Genomic DNA, 24390 nt, shown 5'->3' on the forward strand with positions numbered 1-24390 from the left:
AGTTGTCATTTTGGTAGGTGAGTGAAAGTTGATTCAAACCGACTTTAATAAATGGCTTTCAAACAATTAGTTTAGTCTAGTTGAATATGATGGTCCAAGTATAGGTTCTGTTGGTTGGTTATCAATTATGAAAATTCATAATTAAAACCAATCAGTTTAATTTACCTTTAATACTTATAATATATAAAATTTTAATCCAAATCCAAACTCAATCTAATTTGGTTCAATCAACTTAATTGACTGAATCGACTGATATTAAGTCAATTCGATTAGATCAATTAAAATCTTTTAATTGAATTGGCCAAATCAATTGGTTAGTCCCCTTAATTTCGAATGAGTTGATTTGAGTTTGCCAATAAATTTTTCTCGGTTTGGATTTAGATTTGTTCTAGTCATTTTGAGTTCATGCTTTGAATTTAAGTAGAGATAATTTAGATTAATCTAATTGAATTTTTAAATTCGTGCTAGAATTGACAGATTTACTCAAAATAAATAACAAGAAAAGATACAAATAGGGGAGAAGGGAGAGGCTAGCAAGGACCTTGGCCCCTTCAAAATAAAAAATTATTTTTTTAGACCCTAAATATTTATAAAATCTTAAATTAAAATATGGTAAAATTATAAATTTATTTTCAAAAATGTTAGAATTTCAATTGAATCCTTTTGAAATTACATTTTATCTCTCATAACAATATATAACTTAATCTCGAACCCATTAAAAAAAAATCATGAAATCATGTGTCTTGCCTAAACCTCTTTCCGGGACAGCATGGGATTAGTGCTGAAAAAGCCAAAAACAAGTCTTTAAAACTGAAAATTGCCTGACACATACATGACCAACATTGAATCACGTTTGCAACAGCTGGAAAACAAGACACCATATTCATAATCATTCAACAGCAACCCCCAAAATCAAACATTTAATGATCATTAAAATCTGCTAATCCAAACCCTTTTCACCCCAGAAAAAAACGTTTTTTTCCCATGCACATCGCATAGGCACTTTCAAGCCTACAATTCCTCATAATCCTTACGTTACCTCTCCCCTTATTAGTTCCCAACATTTTTTTTTTCTGAAAGAACGACCAAAAAAAGAGAGACCAAAAAAAGAGACAACCCTTGAAACAATAGCTATGAAGACCATGATTCCATGGACCACGATCTGGATCGTGTTCTCATGGTACGGTTCCAACATTGGTGTCTTGCTTTTAAACAAATACTTACTTACCTACTGTGGGTTCAAATACCCAATTTTCTTAACCATGTGTCATATGCTTGCTTCTTCATTGTTAAGTTACGTAGCTATAGCATGGCTCAAAGTGGTTCCCATGCAAACCATTGGTTCTAAGAAACAGTTTATAAAGATTTTTGGGTTGAGTTCAGTTTTTTGTTTCTCGGTCGTCCTCGGAAATGTCTCGTTACGGTACCTTCCGGTGTCGTTTAACCAGGCTATTGGCGCAACCACACCGTTTTTCACGGCGGTTTTCGCTTATGTTATGATGAAGAAGACAGAGAGTTGGGTTACGTACTTGACATTGTTACCTGTTGTGGCTGGAGTTATCATTGCTAGTGGGGTAACCATTTCTTAACTTTAATAGTTTTGAATAAATCAAGGATCAAATCAAATCAGTTCGATTTTTAATGTTTTCAGGTTGACTAATTTCGAATTTAGGTGAATTTTGGATTTGAGTTATTTTATATGGAGTTCATTCAAGTTTGAGGTTTGGAATTTTTGAGTTGAATCATTATGGTTTTGTATCATTTTGTTTTACTAGTGTTTTAGAATAATTGAGATTTTAAACATGTAATTCCTTAGATTAGGTTAGTTTTGGATTGACTCCATCTAGATCGAGTCAATTTGAGTTTTAATGTTTTTAGGTAAACCGATTTTGGATTTGGACTGATTTGGGTCAAGTTAGGAAAATTGGGATTTAGACATGTAATTTGGCTTGACGAGTTGGTTTGGATCAAGTCAATTTGGATCAGATCAATTCGAGTTTCAAATTTTCAGATTGATTAATCACAGATCTGAATCGTTTTAGGTTTAGGCTATTTAAATTTGAGGTTCGGACTTTTATTATTCAGTCATTATGATTTTATATCTATTTGGTTTTTAGTCACTCTAGCTTTAGGTTGTTTCTGGTTTAAGTTATCTCGAGTTCAATTTGTTTCAGGTTTAGATCATATTAAGTTCAAATTGTTGAGTTTTATATCGAAATCAGATTGAAACGAATTTGAGTCTGATTACTTGAGTTAGGTTTCGGGTTTAGATAAAAAATTTGACAGGTCTAATTTGTATAATTGGCGGCAGAATCTTTGGTAAATGGTAATCTTTTTCAACACATTTTCACATATAGGTGTTTGTATGTTGTAGGCTGAACCAAGTTTCCACCTTTTCGGGTTTCTAATGTGTGTTTCAGCTACTGCTGCAAGAGCCTCTAAATCAGTGCTTCAGGCTATTTTGCTGTCATCAGAAGAGTAAGCTTTATATATATATATATCAATTTTGTTTCCATAACTAGCATCATTCGATTTAAGTTCATGTTAACTTTAGGGGCAAAACCAGGAATTTGATATTAAGGAGTCCAAATAAAATTTTAAAAGTTTGGGAGCTAAAGGTAAAAATTGTGTTTAAAAAGAGCTTAAATTGAATACTTTATTATTAAAAAGGATTAAAATTAATATTATACCACTAGAGGGTAAAGCTGTTGCCTGTCCATCTCTAGCTACGCCTCTAGTTTAGCATTCGAACCACTTATAGTGGGGTAAGTCATTCAAGTTTGTCAGTTGAGTTGTTTAGTTTGAATCATTTAAGGGTTTATCATCAAGCTTGACACTCAAATCCAAATCATTTTGAGTTCAAATTTTTTCGAATTTGGATCATTTTGGGTGTAGATTGCATCTAGTTAGGGTGGTTTTTGGGACCGAGTTGAAGGGTTTGAGTCGACTTTTTTAGGCAAAATGAATTATGTCGAATTTGGTAAAAGTACCATGAGGCCCTTATAATAGAAGTCAAATCGTATTTTGCTTTATCTATTCAAAAAATAGGCAAATTAGTCCCTATACATTAGATCAAAAAGAAAATCGGTTCTTCTGTTTAAAATTACATCCATTTCTATTGTTAAAAATTAGTCTTTGTACGTCATCTTGACGAACTGTCTAGTTATTCCATCAGGCATGCTAGCTTTTAACAGTACAAATAGATGAAATATTAATAAAAATGACTAATTTACTATTTGATCTAATGTATAAGAACTAATTTACTCATTTTTTGAATAAAGGGAACAAAATACAATCTGACTCCTACTACATGAATCAATATGATACTTTTACCATTGAATTTGCATTAATCTGGATATTCGGATTCGGATCTACTCTCAACATTCATCCAATTAATTTATGTTATATTGTTGTAGGGAAAAGCTAAACTCCATGAATTTGTTGATGTACATGGCACCAATAGCAGTGGTGATATTGCTTCCTGCAACTTTATTGATGGAGAGAAATGTGATAGCCATAACCATGGCTCTTGCAAGAAAAGACACAATAGTTGTGTATTATCTGCTTTTCAATTCTTCTCTTGCTTATTTTGTCAACTTGACCAATTTTTTGGTCACTAAACACACCAGTGCCTTGACCCTCCAGGTATGTAATCTTTTAAAAACTTCGGGTTAATTGTACCGAACATTTTTATTGTCGATCTCTGATCTACATTCTAAAATAATTTCCGAGCTTTAGAATTTGTCAGTATCATATCAATTGAATCTTTCCATTAGTTTAGCCACTAGTTTGGATGTTAAAGACCGGTTTAAATGAGACAAGAGGCATACCAAGTTAGCACTTAAATGTTTGAGCTAATGACTAGATTGACAGAAGGACTTGATTGAAACGATAATGATATATTAGGTACTCAATTAGAATATTTTAGATTTAAGGATCAATTTAAAATTTAAGTCATAATTTGGAGATGTTTAGCGGAATTAACCCAAAAACTTATATAATAACTCTATGCCGTAAATATTCACGTATTTAAAATTTAATCACAAATTTAAAAATATTTCAGGTACTGGGAAATGCAAAAGGTGCAGTAGCAGTGGTGGTGTCAATTATTATATTCAAGAATCCAGTTTCATTAATGGGGATGCTGGGTTACTCTTTAACAGTTGTTGGAGTTCTTCTTTACAATGAATCTAAAAAGGGAAATAAATGACATTTTCTCAATTTTTTACTCCTATAACTTAATTTTCTATTGTTTGTAGCTTACTCAATAAAAATAGAAAGAAATTGCATGGATTTAAATTTCAAACTTGATATCGATAAAAGACTTAGATATAATAGTCATAACGGTAACCTTTTTTATCATCATTATGACTATTATATCTAAGTATTTATTTGCATGCCTCTGTATAAATATAAGGGATAAAATTAGAGATAATAAAAGTTCGATAATTTTCAATGCGATTAAATCTGATAAGGAAGTCGGATCGAATCGAATTAAAAAAAATTCCGCTTTGCCTGCCCCAAAACAATTACAGAAATGGCCCTTTTTTTCATAATACTAGTTTAAATACATATGATAATAAAATTTATATTAATATTTATTCTAACTTAATTATACTTAAAAAATAATTAATAGTATAATCATCCAATTATGAATTTTCTAATTATTCAACTATAAAAAATTATAAAATAATTAATTATAATTTTTTTTAATTACCAACTGACTAATGTAAAAATAAAAAAACTCAAAAATTTAAAATAATTAGGTGACAAAATAAAACAACATTAAGTGACCATTTTTTTAAGCAACTAAAAAAACCATAATTGGATATCCATTTTGTATTTTTTTAGTAAAAAAATCCAAAATTAAGAGACTACCAATTAATTTACCCTTAATAGTATCATTACAAAAACATAGAAAATTATTTTTTTTGGTAAAAATATTTAAAAATTTTAAATTTATGACATATCGGGTCAGAATCCAATATAGCTTTCATTTTTCGAGGCAAATAAATTAATATTTAATTTCAGATTGGACCGGAGTTTGGTTATATAGAGAGTATGCCGGGTAAACCACCCGGCCCGATTACCATCTCCAGATGAAATCAACGGTGGCACCCGAAAGAAACTAAAAAGAATTATGAAGCAGAGATGGTCTAAAAACTATATATCAGCAAAATTAAGACGACATATCTAAACAAAAGTACCTTCTACAGTGTTAAATTTTGACTAGAAAACCGTGTAATGAATGTATATACTGCGACAATGCAACAACCTCGAGCCAAAAATGTCGGTTCAAAACATCGAAAATCTGACATGGATTTTTGTCACTTGCACAGCATAATATATATAATTTCTTCTTATGCTGTTTTTTCAGATATATCTTTATTTTCAGTTTTAGGGATGCTGGACTCACCACTGGCCGTGGCTGGAGAAGAATCCATCAAACTAGCGGCGATTTCAGTTTTAGGGATGCTGGACTCACCGCTGGCCGTGGCTGGAGAAGAATCCATCAAACTAGCGGCGATTGCAGCCCTCAAGTCTTCATCTTCCATATCTGAAAGCATTTGCAGGTCAGTCTCGGCCAATGAAGGCAACCGCTCGGTATGTTGTTGTTGAGACATATTGTTTCTTTGAGGAGGAGCTTGTGTTAAGTTGCATGATTTAGTTATCCTTTCAGCGTCCTCAGGGGATAGCCACTGCCCATAACCATTTGAGGCTTCAGAGGAAGAAATGGGGCATTCTTTCGGAAAGTTTCCCCTCACCAGGAAAATGCTCCAGCCAGATCCTTTCAAGGAGTCCAGATAGGCCGAGAGATAAAACTTCGAGAAGTGTTGCGGGGCTGCATAAAGACTGTCAAAATTATACCATTCTCCATTGACTTTCCGGATGCAAAACCAATGATCGTGGAGATGACAAATGAATGCATTTTCCAGCTCAGGATCAATCTGAGCAGGCTCCGCAACGGGGCAATCAAGGGGAATAACTTGCAAATCCCAGACTTCCAAAGCTTTTTCCAAAACCTAACAGATATTATCAGACAATGCCATAGATGTTATAAGCTAGTCATCTCGAAAATATAACAGACATATATATGGACTTGTCTGAACAACAAACAGGAAACAAAATGATTCCTTTCGTTACTAAATAGGGGATGAAAAAGAATGTTCTTTTTGTGTGTGTACGTGGGAGGGATAAAACGAAAGCATAAGCAACGGTGATAAGATACCTTAACTGAGTTCTATGTGCCAAATCATGGTCACCCTGCATATAATAAGATTATTTAATCGATAATCATATCTGTGCACGCATGAAAGGCCACTGAACGGTCTTGATCTATAAAACAAAGTACAAAGCAAAACCATGCCAATAACTAATACCCTAAAGTGAGTAATGGTCCATCGAACCCAGGGGCGAAGCTAGAAATTCTTTTTTTTGGGGGGGGGGGGCAAAATTATATTATAATTTTTACGATAGTAAAAATGCAATTTCACCATTTAAATAGCTTATATTTTTATAATTTTTAAAGAATTAAATCAAAATTTTATTATTTTTAGGGGGCCAAAGTGCAATTTTACCTTTACTAATTTAAAATTTTAAAAATCTTAAAGGGCCTAAATAGAAAATTTTCCATTTTAGGGGGACAGGGCCCTGCCAGCCCCCCCCTGGATTTGCCCCTGACCGAACCTTCCTAGCTTCCTTATTGGTAAAGAAGCCAATAGCATTTATTGTTTGACTTTGCTAGTGCTATTCTTGAGATATCTATAAATGGAATCATAAGTCCTAACACATGATATATTCACATATCCAATGCATGGTATATATACATAACAAAGCATTTGTATATAAAACCAAACCTAAGATTTATGATACCATAGAGGGAATTAACGTAACAAAATGTCAACCATAACGCCTTATCCTACATTACTTCCTTTTATAATTACACAAACCACCAACATCTATAACTGAATCCTAATATGCCAGAAATAATGCATGTCAAGATTCTCATGCATTTATTTCACTATGAAAAAGATTTCTAAAGATGCTTGTTGTCATTATTTATTATTCTTGGGATAAGAGTATTTAAGCATCGAACATTGAATATATAGCTTCAACAGTTTACATGCATGCTTACTGCCTTTTCTGGAAACCTACGTGTTGCTTTCTAAACTACAAAGGACACTACAAAGAAACCATTTGGGCTTATATCGAAAAGCCACACATGCATGGATAATATTTTGATTAGCATTTTCAGCAATTATATCTACATAACCAAATTGATTCTACAATGGAGTGAAATGAAGATGCATGCATATCCCACATATACACGTAGATTTCCAAGTTTTACACACATTGCACACATGAATTCTACTCTACTCATACGATCTTTCTAAGAAATTTTCGCTAATATGATATGACCAAAAACCGACTAGATCAAACATATCAATGCTGTCAACTAAGGCTACAACAAATTTGCTCCAAGTGAAACACGTAGTCGTATAGTATCATATAAATTGCAATATGATTTCCATTCTTTGGTGCTTCTTTAAGATAAAATTAGCTTCTTCAATACATAATGAAAGTACACAGGCAGTTTAGGTTTACAGCTCTTAGTGAAACAATCATAACCATGAAGTTGATGATATCATCACCGATCATGATGTATTATTTAACAAAAGTCAAGAAGGAATTCTATGAAAAAGCCAAACACGAAAGGATGTTTTGATTAGCATTTTCAGCAATTATATCTACATAACAAATGGATTCGATAATGAATGATACGAAGATGCATATATGCCCTGCATGCGCAAGAATTGTACTCTCATCATATGATCTTTCTGGGGAATGTTTCCTAATATGATTTTACCCAAAATGAATCCGATCGAACCTATCAATGCAACCAACACAGGCTGCAATAAACTTACTCCCAAGTATAAGATTAAGACAAAATTAGCTACTTTAATACATAATAGAAAAGTAACAGGCATTTTGGGTTTACACCTCTTGGTGCAACCATTCAATAAGGCACTATATCAAATATTCAAGTTATTCATGGCCTAATCTAACAATTCAGTTCCCAAACTTGCTAACCCTAATCACTCAATACTCCAAAAGAACTTAACTTTCAACTCAATCTGATATTAGCAGGGTAAAGCCCATTCGAATTATTTTGTTATTCGATCTTTCAACAAAGGAACCAAATTTAGGCACTTAGATCTAGATTTTATCCAATCTCAGAAACAAGAGCAAACCTGGATGCTAAAATCGCCACCGAGAGAGACATTGTGGGATTCCTCAGAGAGGAAATCACCGGCGGCGGCGGTGGTGGTTCCTTGAAGCATCATCTGGCGCTCTTTGGAGTCGAGATCGGAGGCTAAAGCCGCTAAATCGAATTCAGAGAAGAAAGGTCCTTGTAACACCGTGTTGACGCAATGGACGGCACACAGCTTCGACTCTTGTACCTCGTGGTACAACATACCGCCATTGCTTGCTCCTTCCATTGCCCACTACCCACAAAAACCACTCAGTTGGAATTAAATAATAAAACAAAATTCCTTAAAGGGAAACCCTTATTTGTTGATATTTTTTGAATTATTTTTTAATTTATGGCTTAAAGCAATGGAAGTACGAAGAAGATGATGAAATAAAGAAAAAAGAGGAAAAATATTTATTATAATTTATTAGTATATTTACTTTTTCTCGAATTAAGGGATTTTTTTGGCTTGGCTTGGCTTGGCATTTAGGGGAAACTCACCACGTGTAAAGGAAGTATTCCCACGTGTAAACCGTCGTTTACTTTCCCTTCTGGGGTTTTAGTTTTTGTCGTTTCGTGAAGATAAAAACAAGAGTAAACTACCGTAAAATCATTAAACTATTAATAAATTTATATTTTAATCACTCAACTTTAAAAAATTACAAAATAATCACTAAATTATTTAGATCTATTTGAATATAAGATATGTTATTCTACTCATTGATAGGTACCAATCTACTGTATTGATTGTTAAATCATCCTTGGAGCTCACTAGCCGAGTTTTAAAAAAAAAAACTTAATAACCTAATTACTTAAATAAAATTTTTTAAATAGTTCAGAAATTTAATGCTGTTTTTAAAGTATTTCATGAAGCATTTCGAGTAGAATGATCAAATTAAAAGGTTATATCCAAAATTTAAACATAGTAAACAGATTAAAACCATAATTAAACCAATTTTGACTCCAAGTATTATTATCAAATATATGAAAAAATAAAATAATCAATCAGATCGGATTGGATCAGATTGAATCAAATACAACTCCGGCATGCATTTACTTGAAAGATCTAAGCTTTAGTTATAAACTCATCCATTCAATGTTCAAACATAATCTTCCTGCCTGTAAAAAGATATGTAGGAGGATCAACTAGCTAAAATCCATTAGTAAATCTTACAAAAAATGGGCGGAATTCAGCGTTTCAATCCATCGATTTGGAGTGGATACGATACTCTCAAACGAGTAGGTCGTAATGGTTTCGGCCGCTGTAAAGTAGCCTTACGACTTTCTTGGGTTTTCCTTTTCCGAAGCCCTTGCGGAACTCAGATCCGTATTCCGCAATGGGAATAAAGCCCCATCCACCCTTTCTATGCTGCAATATACGAAACATCAAACAAATTAATGCAAGCATCAAACTAGGAGGATAAAAACTATTCAAGTGCACACATTGGCTCGAGCAATGTTTCATTTTCATTTATAGATGCATGAAGCAACCTTGGAATTTATAACATTGGTTGCAGTGAATGTATAGACAAATCGAACCCCAGCACTCATTCATAAATGAAACTTGAAATATAGGTGCTAGCGTGCACAGCTTAACACAAATAGGGGGTAAAAATACCATGGAGGCCTCTATATTAAGAGTTGGACTATATTTTGCCCCCTTTACTCAAAAAATGGGTAAATCAGTCCCTGTACACTAGATTAATGAGCAAACTGCTCATTTTTGTTAAAAATTTCACCCATTTTTGCTCTTAAAAATCAGCTTGGCTGACGAAATAATCGACAGTCGCACGTGACATATCACGTGTACCTCATGCTGGCATATAGGAACCAATTTTTAATAGTAAAAATAGATGCTATTTAATCTAACAGAAGGACCAGTCTGCTATTTAATCTAATGTACAGGGACTAATTTGCCCAGTTTTTGAGTAGAGGGAGCAAAATGCAATTCAATTTCTAGTACAAGTGTCTCCATGGTACTTTTACCAAAACAGGGGAGACCATATTCGAAACCAGCCTAAATTTTCAATGAACAAGCCAAGAGACGAACATACCTCATGCTCGGGGATATAAACAACTATTGGCTGACCACACAGTCTTGAAAGCACCTGGGAAAGTTTATGGCCATTAATCATCGTAATTGTTTCAACAAAAAAGTGACAAAAGACTGCTGCAAATATGTGCAAAGAGAAAACGGCAGATGAAGTTCCTGCAAACCCATTAATGACTCAGTGTCTAATAAGTATGCATTGAAAGAACACTAACCAGGAGCTCCGATTCACCTCCCCAAAAGTCAGGCCGTTGAATGCGTTGGCAGTAACTGCAGAAGATGTATTTTCATCGCAAGGATATGTTAAGGAATCAATCGAAAATAGTAGAGATTCCATGAATCATCCGTAAGATTAGAGACTAACCGTTTCAACGATTCTTCAACCGTAATGGCTATCAAAGCCTCTTCGTACTGCTGCCGGTCTTTAGCACTGTCACATAAAATCTCTTTGACAGCCATTCGTAATTCATCTGCATTGATATGATTCGGAGTTTAGTAATGTACCTAAAAGGTTTGAAGCCTACAAATGGACTTGCTAAAAACTTGCTAATAAATAAACAGAACATGTAATCATGCCGATGCTTTAGGTTTCTCAGAGATTCTTGAACTAATAAACTCGAGAATAAGCCCTTGCTTCTCAACCATCAAAAAATTTTGTACTTGGAAAAAAGTGGGGAAGAAGGGCCAAAAAAGACTAAACACGAGTAAAATTTTCTCCAGGATCAACTATTAATCCTATCCTATATTCCATGATTTGAGATCATGGATCGAGCCAAGTACGCAAGCTCAATACTTGAAACTGCCAAAAGAAAAGAAAGAAAGATGGTATGTGCAAATTCAGCTATAGTGGATGGTTATGAAACAATAGAATCATACCGGCATCATCTCTCTCTTCCTGGGGCCTTAAAGCAATACCCTTGTTGAAAGCCATCCCTTTGACCTGATTCACATCATTCACAATTAGTACACGAGCCATTACAGCGGAGAACACTAGACTGCAAGGATTTCAAAGGTTTGAGGATTCAGTAACATATGCTTAAAAGTGTGTTACAGGTACTTATATCAGAGGTGTATCTGCCTTAGTTGACACATCACTCCTCGTTGACTTGTACCTCGTAAACGCTCCTCGTAAAATCAGGTAGTGTCATACTATTTATGTTATTCATATAATCATAGACAGATAGCAAAACTGTATCTGATAATGTAAGAACTTAGACAGAGAGGTTTCTATTAAGTTACTGGTAAAAGTATCTTAGAAGCTCCTGTACTAGGAGTCAAATAGCATTTTGTCTCATTTACTCAAAAAAGGAGAAAATTAGTCCTTGCATATTAATCAAAGAGCATATTAATCCTTTCTGTTTAAAAATTTCATCCATTTTTACTATTAAAAACGGAAGTGGCTGTCGGAATAACCAAACAATTACACATGGTGTGCCACATGTACCTCATGTCAATGTACAAGGATCAGTTTTTAATAGTGGAAATGGATGAATTTGCTCTTTGGTCTAAAATACAAGGACTAATTTGCTCATTTTCTAAATAGAATGGGCAAAATGCAATACAAGGGCCTCCATAGTACTTTTACCTTGAGTTACCCAAATAGATTCAGTATCACAACAAGACATCTAACACCTTTGAATCTTGTAAAAAAGAACATTCATTATCCGAATGGATGACTGTCAATGTCAACCAACATCATCCAAAGTTACCCGAATTGGCTCAAACCAGAAGCAACCTGAACCAAAAAATACCATAACTCAAAATGATCCCAACCTGTAATGTCCTAACCCAAAAAACTAAGCTCCAAACTTGAATTACCTAAACCCAAAACAATCCAATTTTGAACCCATAACAAACTGAAACTGAAGTTACTTGAATCTGAAATTAAACCAAATTTGGAATTGATCCAACTGAAATAATCCAGAAATTTTAAAACCCAAAATAACACACAAGCCACACTACCTGATCCAACCTGCTACCCAACATCATAACTTGAAATGATCCCAATGGATGATTCTCAATGTCAACCAACATCATCCACGGCTACCAAGTGCCAATTTCAACCATTGGGTTCTTCTACTCGAATTGGCTCAAACCAAAAGCAACCTAAACTCGAAATGACCCCAACTTGTAACATCCTAACCCCAAAAAACTAAACTTCAAACCTAAATGAGCTCAACTCAAAACAACCCGAATTCAAACCCTTAAGTTGAAGTAAAAATTACCCAAACCCGAAATTAATCCAAAAATAATCCACTCAATTGACAGGGCTAATTGTACTGCAATGAATTCACCATGCAAACAAATCAAATTAACAGCTACCCTATAGAGAAACGAAGTTGAAGAATCTTCAACAAACATCATCCCAATGGATGATGATCAATGTCAACCAACATCATCCACAGTTACCAAGTACCATCCTTAACCATCGGCTTCTTCCACTCGAATTGGCTCAAACCAAAAGCAACCTGAACCCAAGATACCATAACTCGAAATGATCCCAACTCGTAATGTCCTAACCCAAAAAACTAAGCTTCAAACCTGAATGAGCTCAACTCGAAACAACCTGAATTCGAACCCATAACAAGTTGAAGCCGAAATGACACGAACCCGAAATTAGTTCAACTGAAACAATCCACTCAATTGACAGATCTAATTGTACTGCAATACATTAACCAAGCAAACAAATCAAATTAAAAGCTACTCTATATAGAAACAAAGATGAAATGTTACCAGTGCTCGAAATAGGCATCGACCATCCCCAGTAACTTTGTGAACTGAATACTGCTCAACTTTCTTCGTTGCTGCCGACCCACCTCCCCTATCAAAAATTAAAATTTTGGGTTACAGACAATGCGAAATGTAGGCAAATTTTATTATTATAATAATAGTAGTAATAATAAGAGCTTTACAAAGATGCTCCAATTCTAGCGAAGAATCGATGACTGTTATCTGCTGGGAAAGTTGTGGACAATGAGGGAGAGAGGCTTGGAATTGAAATAGAAGAAACAGGGGAAGAAACAAGCTCGAATTTTGCAGTTCCATGCCTGAGTTGCTCCAAAATGGTCTCTGCTTATTTCAAAAGAAGAAAAAAAATGGTAATTTGTTTGAGATTGATACCAAAAGTAAGGGAAAAAAAAACGAAAGACCCCAAGTTTAAGAATACCATTGCAAAGCTTGTTGGCCATTGAACAAGCACTTAACACAAAGACGCTGTCCCTGAAGTGGGAGGAAGAAGGAAATTGGATAAGAACCAGTGGTATTGTTGGGCCGAACCAATGTTTTATATATACTAGAACCTGTTCATGTGCTTTATTATATTTTAAAAATGAATTTGGATAAAAAATAAATCTTTTAAAACATGACCGGGTTTGAGTTCGAATCCACTTATTTTTTTTATATTTGTAATAATATATATAAAGTTATTTATATATATTATATCATTTATAACTCATAAGATTTAAATTTATATAATATAAATATTAAAGAAATGTTGAGATAATTATTTATAAAATTTTAATAAATGAAAAATATTAAATATTAAATTTAAAAGAATATAAATATTTTATTAATTATGAGTGAATTTGAGTAAAATTTTAAATTATATTTTGCAGGAAGTTTGGGTAAACAAAAAATATGTTAATATAATACTCAGCCCATGAACACCTCTAATTTTAAGGTTAAAATATATTTTAAATCTCTATATACTTCGTACATTTAAAATTTAATCTCTTGTTTTTATATTATGAAATTTAATTTTTATACTTTTCAAATTTAAAAATATAAATTAAATCACTAACTTATTATCACAGTTCGATTAAAAAATCATAAAAATAATTTAACTACTAAGATAATTAATATTTTAACTAATTCAAATAATCCGTATTGATTCATAATTCGATTAATTCGATATTATTCTCAGTGATACTCTAACAGATTCTAAATACAACTAGTCTGATTTAAATATTATTGATGATACTATTTAATTGATTTCGGCTACGGTCCAAATCTTCACGTTTCTCACTATTTTCTCTCTCTACTGACATTGGTGGGAGAGTATGATATATTAACTTCCTTTTTCTCCTTCACTACTATGTCTCTCCTGTTCTACGAAAAAAAAAAAAAAAACCTCCAACAACTTTCTCTCTCTAGGGTTTCAAAAGGGAAACTGTCACTGAAACTCACCATCTTAAGGCCTCGTACAGCTTTGAGCAAGGTTTGTTTTTTGTGTGTGTTTATCGGATTAACGACAGGTAACGGAAAAGAGAGGAAAAAGAAAATCAGCTTATTTTTTTGGCGGCTTTCAACGGCGTAGTGGATCGTCATTTTACTTTAGTTTCGTCGTGGATTTCATGTTTTTGGTGAGTTTGAACTTAATTTCAGTTTTTCTGTTCTTTTTTTGGTTCGTCAACGGACTCAACTGTTTCGATTTTGCTGCCAAAAAGATTTCGTATAGTTTTTTGTTGGTTAGGATTTTTCGAATTATTAGTTTAGTTAGCTTATCAGCTAGACGTCGAGCAGGTTAGGTAGAATTCTGCTTTTAATTTGATGAATTTATTTTACTCTGAGTGAGCTAGCGGTTGTATTTATGATGATATATTGTTAATTGATTAGAGATTAGTATTTGTTATGATTTTGCGTTTAATTTAATGAATTTATTTACTCGGAGTGAGCTAGCTGTTGTATTTGTGATGTTATAGTGTTAATTTGTTAATATTTGTTATGATTTAGTTTTAACTTTTACTTTGATGAATTTATTTACTCGGAATGAGCTAGCTGTTGTATTTGTGATGATATAGTGTTAACTGATTACATATTAGTATTTGTTATGATTTAGTATTGATTAAGAATTTTCTGCTTATACATACATATATATACATATACGTTTCATTTTATTCACCTCTTGATATAGGCTATAAGTGCATTGTGTTTTGCAGATGCGGAATGATTGTTGGTATGGACCTAAATGCTTCCCCATTACCTGAAGATGATGAAGATCCATATGAAACACATATAGAACACTACTCTGCTCCAGAAGAGCATGTAGAATCTGCAGTTGAAATTTCACGGCGGGTACTTCTCAAAATTTCTCCTCTGGTTTTCTCTTAAAGAATGCATTTAGTTTCTCTTCACATCTATCTTTGATTGGAAATAGTTTCTGGCTTTTATGTATGTATATGTGTAATTCCGTGAGAATGAGATGTTCCAGGCATTGAGGGATAGAGTGAGGTAGTGCTGTAGCTATTACGAAGTATTGAAGTTGTTTGCATAGATGTTGATTTCATAGGTAATAGGTACTTATTGACAAGATAACATGGAGAACTGAGGTTTGTTTGTATATTCATTACACTGTAAAATGATGCTCTTGTGTAGATGTTCTTATATTTGTAGAGGAATTGTGAACAATTCCACAATCCTACTCGCATTTATGAAAAATCAGTGTCTTTTTAACTTCGATTGTTAATCAACATGCAGATTCCTTTCCCAATTTTTTTCTTATTCATTACACTCTTATAGGTTAAGCATATCATGTTATGCTGTCTTGTTTTTGTTTACTCTTTGCAAAAGTTCATAGTCTTCATGTTTGTGGATCACTGTTCATCCTTGCATGGTAATGGAATTTGCTTCTGTTAGGAACGCGAAGAGAGACGGAAGAGATTGAGAAGTGACCGACCAGATGACCGGCCAGTACATATCTCTCAGCCTGTTATATATGATCACTTCTATCAAAATAGGAACTCAACATTTTATGATAAAAGCAGGATCCCTCCTGGTAAGATCCCTGACGTTGCACAGTAGATTCTTTTTAGCTTTTGTGGCTGTTGTCAATGTATGTTAAAATCATTGGTGTTCTATTGCCCCAATTTTGTAGTTCATAATGATTTTTATTTATGTGTAACCGAATTACCACAATGGTATCTATTATGTCAATGGTCAATGGAAAAATTTTATGGATACATCGTTTAAAGCTGATGATTTCAGCCCTTTAGACAGTCATTATGATGTTGGTGTCATCAGTAAAATGTAATCAAATGTATTTGAAATTGTTTCTTGTTTCATTTTTGTGCTTAAGATGTTGATTTTGATTGATTTATTTAACTTTCAAATATGTCTTGTTGCTTAAACCATCGTGCATCTTTTTTTCCTATTTTCAAATAATTTGCAGGTTGGTTGGATTGTCCTGCGGTTGGTAAGGAAATAGGCTGCATCATTCCTTCGAAGGTTCCACTTGGTGAATCTTATAATGACTGTGTTCCTCCTGGTAAAAGATACTCTTTTAAACAAGCGGTTCATAAGCAAGAAGTTTCAGGAAGAAAGGTATGTATAAAGCATCACATTTCTTTTCATATTTTGCATTGATAAGACCTTGTCGATTCTCCCATGAATGCAAAGCTGATCTCTTCTATCATCATCTTAAACATGTAAATGGCATGTCAAAATCCTTGTGAAAGAGCACAAATCCTCATAAATGCTGGGTCTTTCTGACTATAGAAATGACAGCATATAGGGGCTAAGGTGATTATACAAAGTTAGGTGGTGGGCATGTCTATACCATTCAAGATTTTGTTAGAAGTGTCTGTTTGAAGGACTTGAGCCTAAGCTTTTGTGCATGTCACCCAACATAAGTTAGTTATCAGTTTGTGCTGGATAAGACTTCTAAAATGAGATTGTTAATTTGAAAACAATACCTTATCTGTTATGCCTGCTTTCAGCTTGGTTTGGTGATTGATTTGACGAACACTTCTCGTTACTATCAAACTACAGACCTGAAGAAAAAAGGCATTAAGCATGTAAAGGTGAGCAAAGTATTAGAGTATGGTTTAATGCTTCTCTTACTTCTTTCGGCCTTGGCTTAATTTTTTATTTTTGTGTTCTAGATACAATGTAGGGGAAGGGATGCTGTACCTGAGAATGCGTCTGTAAATACCTTTGTTTATGAGGTACTTTTTGCTATGATATTTGTCTATCGTTTCCAGAATCTACTAGAATCACTGCCTTCATCTCTTCTTAAAATGTGATTTCTGTGATAGATTTAGTCCCAACTCCCATGATGCATTTATCAATTGACAACCAATTTTGTGGCTGGTCACTAATTTCCATGTTATGCTAAAAGCAGGAAACTACTATGTTGTAATCACAAACATAAATTAGAACTTATGTCATAATCGGTAATGCATCCCCACTTCTTCTCATTCATGTAGTACGGTTGCTGATCCACATGTGGCATGATGTGAGCTACTTGCTCCTTGTGTGTTGTGACCAATTTACTAAAACTTCCATGTAACTTGTTTACCAGGTGTCACAATTTCTCCTACGTCAGAAATCAAATAAATATATTCTTGTCCATTGTACTCATGGTCATAACCGCACTGGCTACATGATTATTCACTATCTCATGCGAACACAGCCAATGTCTGTTACTCAGGTCAGTAATTTTTGTTGTTGGTGGTGGTATTTTTTTTAGTCTTTTCCGGTATCTGTTTTAGGTATTCACAATGGAATACTATTTACTATTTTTGTTTAACCTTTTCTGCAGGCAATAAAATTTTTTTCTGAGGCACGCCCACCAGGAATATATAAACCAGACTATATTGATGCCCTGTATGCATTTTATCATGAAAGAAGACCAGAATCTCTTGTCTGCCCTCCAACTCCTGAGTGGAAAAGATCTTCTGATCTTGATCTCAACGGTGAAGCAGCTGTAGATGATGATGATGATGATGATGATGGAGCTCCAACTGCATTACCTGTATGGACAACCATGCAGTATTCTTAATTTCTCTTTTTTTTTTATTTAACTTTAATAAGGGCATCAGAACAAATGAAACCTATTATTAGCAAAAGCTTCATAGTACCATTTCCTCTTTTCCATTTGGTAAGTGTAAGATATTGACTCTTCAGCACAAAATAACCTATTTATTATAAATATTATGAATGGGTTTGTCTTCTTTGATTATAACAGTAATCTTTGCTGATGGCCAGCCTGCCTTTTCTTCTTCACCATGTATATTAAGCTTTGTGTTATAAAGGTCTTACAAATTATATTAAGCTTTTTCATTAAGTTGTTACTAATTGACACTGAGGTATACTGTTTATGTTTCTTCTAGTTTCATTGGTGATGTTTCAATTTTGCTCAAGATTCTGTACAAGTCTTTTCTTTTGATTTCAGCTTTAATATGTCTTTTGTCATTTCAGGAGAATCATGAAACTGATGTAATGTTGACAAATGATGACGTTTTGGGTGATGAAATACCTCATGACCAGCAGGTACAAATGAGGCAATTCTGCTATCAACAATTGAAGTTAAATACTGGGGTATGCACTTTGAAAGCAGATTCTTTTTCTTTTTCCTTTAGCTACTTATTCGCATGGTCAAGACTGAGATTTGGAGACGGAATGTTTTCATCAGGACATAGCTTTTTTTATTCACTTTGCTTCTTGACTGTAGCTTTGGAAATTTTGTGGAGGATTATTTAGTGATAAGTTAATAGTCTTTGAATTTGTTGAACTGGCTGTTTTAATGTATATTATATTTGAAGACTATAAGAATATTTTCTCTTAATTATAAAATTAGGAGAACTTCTCTCATTTATAAAACTACTACTATTGAAAACTTGTACACCTTTTATCCAATTAATTATTTACATTTTTTTGGCTAAAAGTTAATTCTTTAGTTTGCGTATAATTCATTACAGTTTTAATCTAATACGAGCTCTGGTATGGCCATTTTTTGAAACCAGGTTAGAGGGCATGCACAGTTCCCGGGATCACATCCAGTTTCGCTGAACAGGTCCTTTATATGTTTTTTTTTATTCTTTTTTCTCAGTTCTTCTTGTATAGCCAGTTTACATGTATTCTGGTTTTTGGTTCTTCATTTTGTTGAAATTAGCACATTATCTCTGAGAACTGTGGTAGGCCTTTAAGTTATTTTCTTACTAATGCAGCAATTTTCCTTGTTAAGCTAGTAGAGACTAAAATGCCTTGAGATTGCAATTGGCCATGCTGTATGTTAAAGTTCTAAAATATGTATTCAAAAATTTTCAGAAATTTTGTTGGGCAATGGATATAACTTTAGAGTACAAATTTATATTTTAAATAAATTTTTTTCTCAGTTCTCAAAATACTTCCAGTTTCCTAAGGCTTTATAGTGACGCATTGATCATTTCTCCTTTTCCATTCTCATGGGATGAGCTTGGTTCTTGGTGACATTTAGAATATATATGATGTCTATTTCAAGTACAAAATATTAGTGATGAAAAATCGGGTTAAAATTTGTTTGAAGGTGTGACCCTGGCTCAGAAACGGGTCTTGAAGCATGCATGAAAAACGAACCATGGTACTAGGTATAGGATATGGAAATGATGTAGTTATAAAACTGTATAGTTGCTATTAAATTAGTAGAAAAAGCAAGAATGTCTTCCATTTCTCTGTTTTGTCTCCCAAAAGAGTTTAATTATCAGCATCAAATGTTCGTTCCTTACTTATTGCCTTCAGTATAAAAGTGAGTGTTGAGCTTGTCCTATTTAGTGTTCTTTTACATTTTGTTCTTTTTCTAATTATTTTGACCAGAATATTTATCTTTATATAAAAATTCTCTATTTTTGAGTTTGCAGGGACAATTTACAACTTTTAAGGCAACGCTATTATTATGCTACTTGGAAAGCAGATGGAACACGATATATGATGTTAATAACTATCGATGGATGTTACTTAATTGATAGAAGTTTCAATATCCGAAGGGTTCAGATGAGGTTTCCATGCTGGCACAATAAAGTATGTATTTGCGTATCTTCTTTTTTAAGTGAAACTCTGGGATCTAAGTGTCTCGTGAGTCTTATTATTTTGTCATTTTTTTCACTTGTAAGGGTGTAGGTGGCATGAGTCATCATTTGACATTGCTTGATGGGGAAATGATAATTGACACCCTGCCAGACTCACGGAAGCAAGAGAGAAGATATCTCATCTATGATATGATGGTTCTTAACAATGAACCTATTATAGAGGTTGGTTGTCCTTATTTTTAATACAATTTTTCTCTTAATTGTTTGTCCACTCCGGCATTTTACCTGTCTTATGAGACTGACGTTCAGTTGATAGCTTGTGATATAGATATTTTATCTTATTTTTCTCTGAACTTCTGGGGACTATATTTTAAAATTCGTTGTTCGGCTTGTCAGAGATGTTTTAGTCATGAGTAGTCTTAATTTTCAGTTGCTTTTCTAGTTTCTTTTTCTTTTGGAGATTCTAGAATGTTAATTTTAGATCTAAGAGCATATTCAATTTAGAGACATTTTAATTTTCAGAATCATGTTATCCCCATTTTTCCCCTATGAAATTTGAAAAAGAAAAAGAAAATATAAAGCATATCTAGTAATCCAACGGATCAACACTGGTGCAGCGGCCGTTCTATGAACGATGGAAAATGCTGGAAAAAGAAGTGATTGAGCCTCGAAATTATGAACGCCACAACATTTACCAGGGCAGGAATCCTTATTACCGATTTGACCTTGAACCCTTCAGGGTATGTTTGATGAACACCAATGTGTAATATGTTGTTCTGTTTCTACCTTTGTGATAAATGGTTGAGAATTTGCTTAAATCTTTTGTCAGGTGCGGAGGAAGGACTTTTGGTTGCTTTCTACTGTAAATAAGGTTTTGAAAGAGTTTATCCCCAAGCTCTCTCACGAGGCAGATGGTCTTATTTTTCAGGTGATTGAAGAGGGTTATAGGATTATGGATCTCAAACCTTTTGAACTTATTCAACTTTTCTCCTACTGTTATGTATAAAGGTCTTTCATTTGGTAATTTAGTACCCACCATATATAATCACCCGATCTATCATTTCTCAGTTTCACACACTACATGCGCCTTTTGTGTTGCCTCATATGCATGCTCTCTTAGGAAAGGCATTATGTTTTTAGGCATTAGTGGTTAATAATGGTTCTTTTTGTCAGGGTTGGGATGATCCTTATGTACCTCGCACTCATGAAGGTCTTTTGAAGTGGAAATATGCTCAGTTGAACTCTGTTGACTTTCTATTTGAGGTTGCTTTTCTCATTTTTCTTTGAATTAGTTTTTTGACGTTTTAAATTCTGGGTGATTTTGGCTTCAAAATTTCGTAGCAATTCATCCTTGAACTGAAAGCTTTTATGTATCGACAGATTGGAAGCGATGATCGTGAACAACTTTTTCTCCATGAACGGGGAAGAAAGAAGTTGATGGAAGGGAATACTGTTGAATTCAGAGGTTGCTGTGACTTACGTTTATTCTACTTTTCTTCTTCATTTGAGATCATTACCTCCTATTCAGGCTAATTTCCTGAAATGCTTTGCACAGAGGTTTCAGATCATCCTCCATCGTTCTCTGGGAAGATTATCGAGTGTTCTTGGGATCCTGATCGACAAGTGTGGGTCTATATGAGGATCAGGACAGATAAGTCAACTCCCAATGATATTAATACTTACAGGAAGGTACGTCTCTTTGCTAATTTGAGATATAGTTAATTTTTTCCTTACCCAACTGCTGTAACTAAAAGCTATCTACATACGCAAGAACAGGTTATGCAAAGTATAAACGATAATATCACAGAAGAAATCTTATTAAACGAGATTAACGAGATCATTCGCTTGCCCATGTATGCTGATAGAATAAGGATGGACAGCAAGGCCCACCTGCATACAAATTCAGCACGACGGAGGTGACGGATATAGCAAACTGGTTGTTATGCAGCCGATCAAGGTACTGAATGGTTCGATGTGCTTTTCTTTAGCCTGTGTTTTTAAATGCTTCTAGGTGTATTTTGGTAGGAATTAGGCGCATAATTGAGTTGTTTGTATCATATCATGTATGTAATTAGCTATCCCCTTCTTTAGTCAGTCTTTATAGTGTTGTGCCATGCTGTTGAGTTGCATGATCCAGGTGGTGCATTAGTTGAATAGTTAACTATTTTTCTTATAGTTGTTTAGATTAGAGGATTAGCATTAGCATTAGCATTAGGATTAGGATAATCATGTATGTATATTAGTGATAATATTTAAATTAATCAATATTTTTTCCCTTTATCTAGAGATCCTTTGAGTCCGGTTTTAACACTATGCTTGATTCAATGTGAGGAAATAGATTTATCTAATGTATAGAATATATCATTTGATATCCAGAGTATGATACTCTTTTTAACTGTGGTACTTGTGCTATGTGACAAAAGTTATACATTTTGATACCAAAAATAACAATGTTAACTTTTTAGTGTTTAATTCAGGTTTTAGTGTTGGTTTGATGAAAATAAATTGTTAATATTATTAGGTTTGAATTTTCCATGATTTTGTTGATAGAATAAATTTAGTGTTAATTGTGAATTTGTTTAATTTTACGTTTAATTTGGATTTTACGGTTGATTTGATGAAAGTTTATTGTTAATATTATTAGTTAATTATAAATTTTCATCAAATTAACTCTAAAATCCGAATTAAATGCTAAAAAGCTAATATTATTATTTTTAGTATCAAAATGTATAACTTTTGTTACTATGTTGGAACAAAAAGTAACACTGAGTATCACATTAAGCCTAAGCAATATAACCAACACGATGGTCAACATCTTCAAAGAAATGGCCCTCTGCATATAAAGAGCAACACTGAAAAGAACCACCAATTAAAGAACACTGAAAATTTATGTCGTTAAGAACAACTGAGAACCCCGTTGAGGAAGTTGATTCATCCAATAACCTCTTAAGAAATATAACTGTTGATACCAATATAGGTAGAGGAAGAATGAGGTACAACTATTCATAAGTTATCCATTTGAAGTTTAGAAGAGTAAAAGTAAAAATATTAAGTTTGAAAAATGAGTTTAAATAAAAATGGTCTGTTTAAAATACAAAATGGGCGTAGACTTGAACATTTAAGGCTTAAGCTTAAATTGATCTATTCTTTAAGTTGATAATATTTTATATTATGTAATTTATGAAACACAAATTAAATCTACAGTAATATATAATATTTGTAAACATTTAAAAAAAACTAAGATGATTATATATAGAATTATAATAAATTAAAATATATAAATTTATTGAATTAAAATAAATAATTAAATTTACATATATATTTTTTAAAATTTAAAAATTAAAAAATAATATCAGCAAGCTTAAAATGAATTTAGACTGAGTTTGGGTTTAGGTAAAACTATAGGTTCATTTTTAGTTAAACCAAACTTGATTAAACATAAAACATATTAATATCATACTTAGATTTTGCTTGGCTCATTAACACCTCTAGAATACGGCTGGCACAATGGAGTCGATAGCTGATTATGGTGGATTTTTTATTTAGAGAGCTGAGTAGGGAAAGCACTTATATTCTAATAAGTGGGTCATCTTGGTGTAGATGTTAAATTATGTTGTGTTATAGGAAATTTTAGCACGTGCAATAGAATGTGATTGGAGAGAATTTAATCCCATTGAACACTTTTTAAGTGGGATTGGTGTAATTTTGGTGTATGCTCATGTGTGGTTCATGCGAGATACTGGTGAAACAGGGGAACGGTTTAAGACTTTGTATGTCTGATGATCTTATAGTATTTGACGAGATAGCACCTTTAGGTGAGGTAGTTTCTGAGACTACTTATTCAGATAGTTAAATGAGTTCTCTTTGTTATCCAGCGAGGTGGCTCCTTTAAGTGAGATGATTTTTTTCCAACAATAACCAAACAAATAAAAACTTGCTAGATTTTGAAATAGATTTGATGATTCAAATTAAAGATTGTTTTGGGTTTCAACTGAATAACAAATTTGATTTAATAATTTGAGAAAAACAAATAATATTGAAAGTAAAGAAATTGGTCCAACCTATTACTTCTTTTTAGGCTTAATGATAAATTTAGTCATTAATGTTTGCATGTTTTCTCAAAATGGTCCTAATTATATTTTTTAGCCTTTTTTGGCCATCAATTTTTGTTCTTTTTTTTTTAAATTGCTTTTTCTAATAGATTTAATGAATAAATTTAAGGTTTCAATCTTTCATATGTTTGTTTACTGATAGATTTTTGTATTGAGTTAATTTTTTTAGATAATTACGTTTATTTTTAAAGA

The 24390-nt window shown here is 33.2% G+C and overlaps 4 protein-coding genes across 7 annotated transcripts; 2 read left to right on the forward strand and 2 right to left on the reverse strand.

The window, feature by feature from the left end:
- Positions 1-1044: 1044 nt before the first annotated feature.
- Positions 1045-4403, forward strand: LOC107905650 (probable sugar phosphate/phosphate translocator At5g05820). The gene is made up of 4 exons (XM_016832346.2): positions 1045-1574; positions 2375-2478; positions 3417-3645; positions 4064-4403. The coding sequence occupies exons 1-4, from the start codon at positions 1134-1136 to the stop codon at positions 4208-4210; spliced, it is 921 nt and encodes a 306-aa protein (XP_016687835.1). The 5' UTR covers positions 1045-1133; the 3' UTR covers positions 4211-4403.
- A 749-nt stretch (positions 4404-5152) lies between these two features.
- LOC107905647 (ataxin-3 homolog) lies at positions 5153-8707 on the reverse strand. The gene is made up of 2 exons (XM_016832343.2): positions 8253-8707; positions 5153-6023 (listed from the first exon to the last, which is right to left on the reverse strand). Exons 1-2 carry the CDS (start codon positions 8499-8501, stop codon positions 5361-5363), a joined length of 912 nt encoding a protein of 303 aa, XP_016687832.1. The 5' UTR covers positions 8502-8707; the 3' UTR covers positions 5153-5360.
- Positions 8708-9200: 493 nt separating this feature from the next.
- Positions 9201-13687, reverse strand: LOC107905648 (OVARIAN TUMOR DOMAIN-containing deubiquitinating enzyme 3). The gene is made up of 8 exons (XM_016832344.2): positions 13471-13687; positions 13217-13373; positions 13038-13125; positions 11181-11244; positions 10669-10774; positions 10520-10574; positions 10309-10362; positions 9201-9623 (listed from the first exon to the last, which is right to left on the reverse strand). Exons 1-8 carry the CDS (start codon positions 13490-13492, stop codon positions 9486-9488), a joined length of 684 nt encoding a protein of 227 aa, XP_016687833.1. The 5' UTR covers positions 13493-13687; the 3' UTR covers positions 9201-9485.
- Positions 13688-14254: 567 nt separating this feature from the next.
- On the forward strand, positions 14255-22372 carry LOC107905646 (mRNA-capping enzyme). Of its 4 annotated transcripts, none has more exons than XM_016832339.2 (18): positions 14255-14665; positions 15242-15377; positions 15939-16077; positions 16471-16622; positions 17018-17101; positions 17183-17245; positions 17602-17730; positions 17842-18054; positions 18501-18620; positions 19046-19095; positions 19919-20078; positions 20171-20308; positions 20704-20826; positions 20916-21014; positions 21260-21349; positions 21467-21551; positions 21642-21775; positions 21863-22372. In XM_016832339.2, exons 2-18 carry the CDS (start codon positions 15249-15251, stop codon positions 22004-22006), a joined length of 2052 nt encoding a protein of 683 aa, XP_016687828.2. In that variant the 5' UTR covers positions 14255-14665; positions 15242-15248; the 3' UTR covers positions 22007-22372. The 4 variants fall into 4 exon arrangements, with proteins under 4 accessions (XP_016687828.2, XP_016687830.2, XP_016687829.2 ...); XM_016832341.2 differs by having other exon boundaries at positions 21952-22372; XM_016832340.2 differs by having other exon boundaries at positions 21651-21775.
- The last annotated feature ends 2018 nt before the right edge of the window (positions 22373-24390 follow it).

Source organism: Gossypium hirsutum, chromosome D01 (assembly GCF_007990345.1).
Source record: "Gossypium hirsutum isolate 1008001.06 chromosome D01, Gossypium_hirsutum_v2.1, whole genome shotgun sequence".
NCBI lineage: Eukaryota > Viridiplantae > Streptophyta > Magnoliopsida > Malvales > Malvaceae > Gossypium > Gossypium hirsutum.

What these genes read in the sequence shown, in the direction of transcription:
- LOC107905647 (XM_016832343.2), bottom strand. Translation starts at nt 8,501, where the DNA reads ATGGAAGGAGCAAGCAATGGCGGTATGTTGTACCACGAGGTACAAGAG. An exon ending in GTGGCGATTTTAGCATCCAG is followed by an intron (nt 6,024 to 8,252) that starts GTTTGCTCTTGT and finishes AATATCTGTTAG; the next exon opens with GTTTTGGAAAAAGCTTTGGA.
- LOC107905646 (XM_016832339.2), top strand. Translation starts at nt 15,249, where the DNA reads ATGATTGTTGGTATGGACCTAAATGCTTCCCCATTACCTGAAGATGAT. An exon ending in TAAAAGCAGGATCCCTCCTG is followed by an intron (nt 16,078 to 16,470) that starts GTAAGATCCCTG and finishes AATAATTTGCAG; the next exon opens with GTTGGTTGGATTGTCCTGCG. An exon ending in TTCCATGCTGGCACAATAAA is followed by an intron (nt 20,079 to 20,170) that starts GTATGTATTTGC and finishes TTCACTTGTAAG; the next exon opens with GGTGTAGGTGGCATGAGTCA.
- LOC107905650 (XM_016832346.2), top strand. Translation starts at nt 1,134, where the DNA reads ATGAAGACCATGATTCCATGGACCACGATCTGGATCGTGTTCTCATGG. An exon ending in ATTTTGCTGTCATCAGAAGA is followed by an intron (nt 2,479 to 3,416) that starts GTAAGCTTTATA and finishes ATATTGTTGTAG; the next exon opens with GGAAAAGCTAAACTCCATGA. An exon ending in CCAGTGCCTTGACCCTCCAG is followed by an intron (nt 3,646 to 4,063) that starts GTATGTAATCTT and finishes AAAATATTTCAG; the next exon opens with GTACTGGGAAATGCAAAAGG.
- LOC107905648 (XM_016832344.2), bottom strand. Translation starts at nt 13,492, where the DNA reads ATGGCCAACAAGCTTTGCAATG. An exon ending in GATGCCTATTTCGAGCACTG is followed by an intron (nt 11,245 to 13,037) that starts GTAACATTTCAT and finishes GATGTGAATCAG; the next exon opens with GTCAAAGGGATGGCTTTCAA. An exon ending in TTTATATCCCCGAGCATGAG is followed by an intron (nt 9,624 to 10,308) that starts GTATGTTCGTCT and finishes CGTATATTGCAG; the next exon opens with CATAGAAAGGGTGGATGGGG.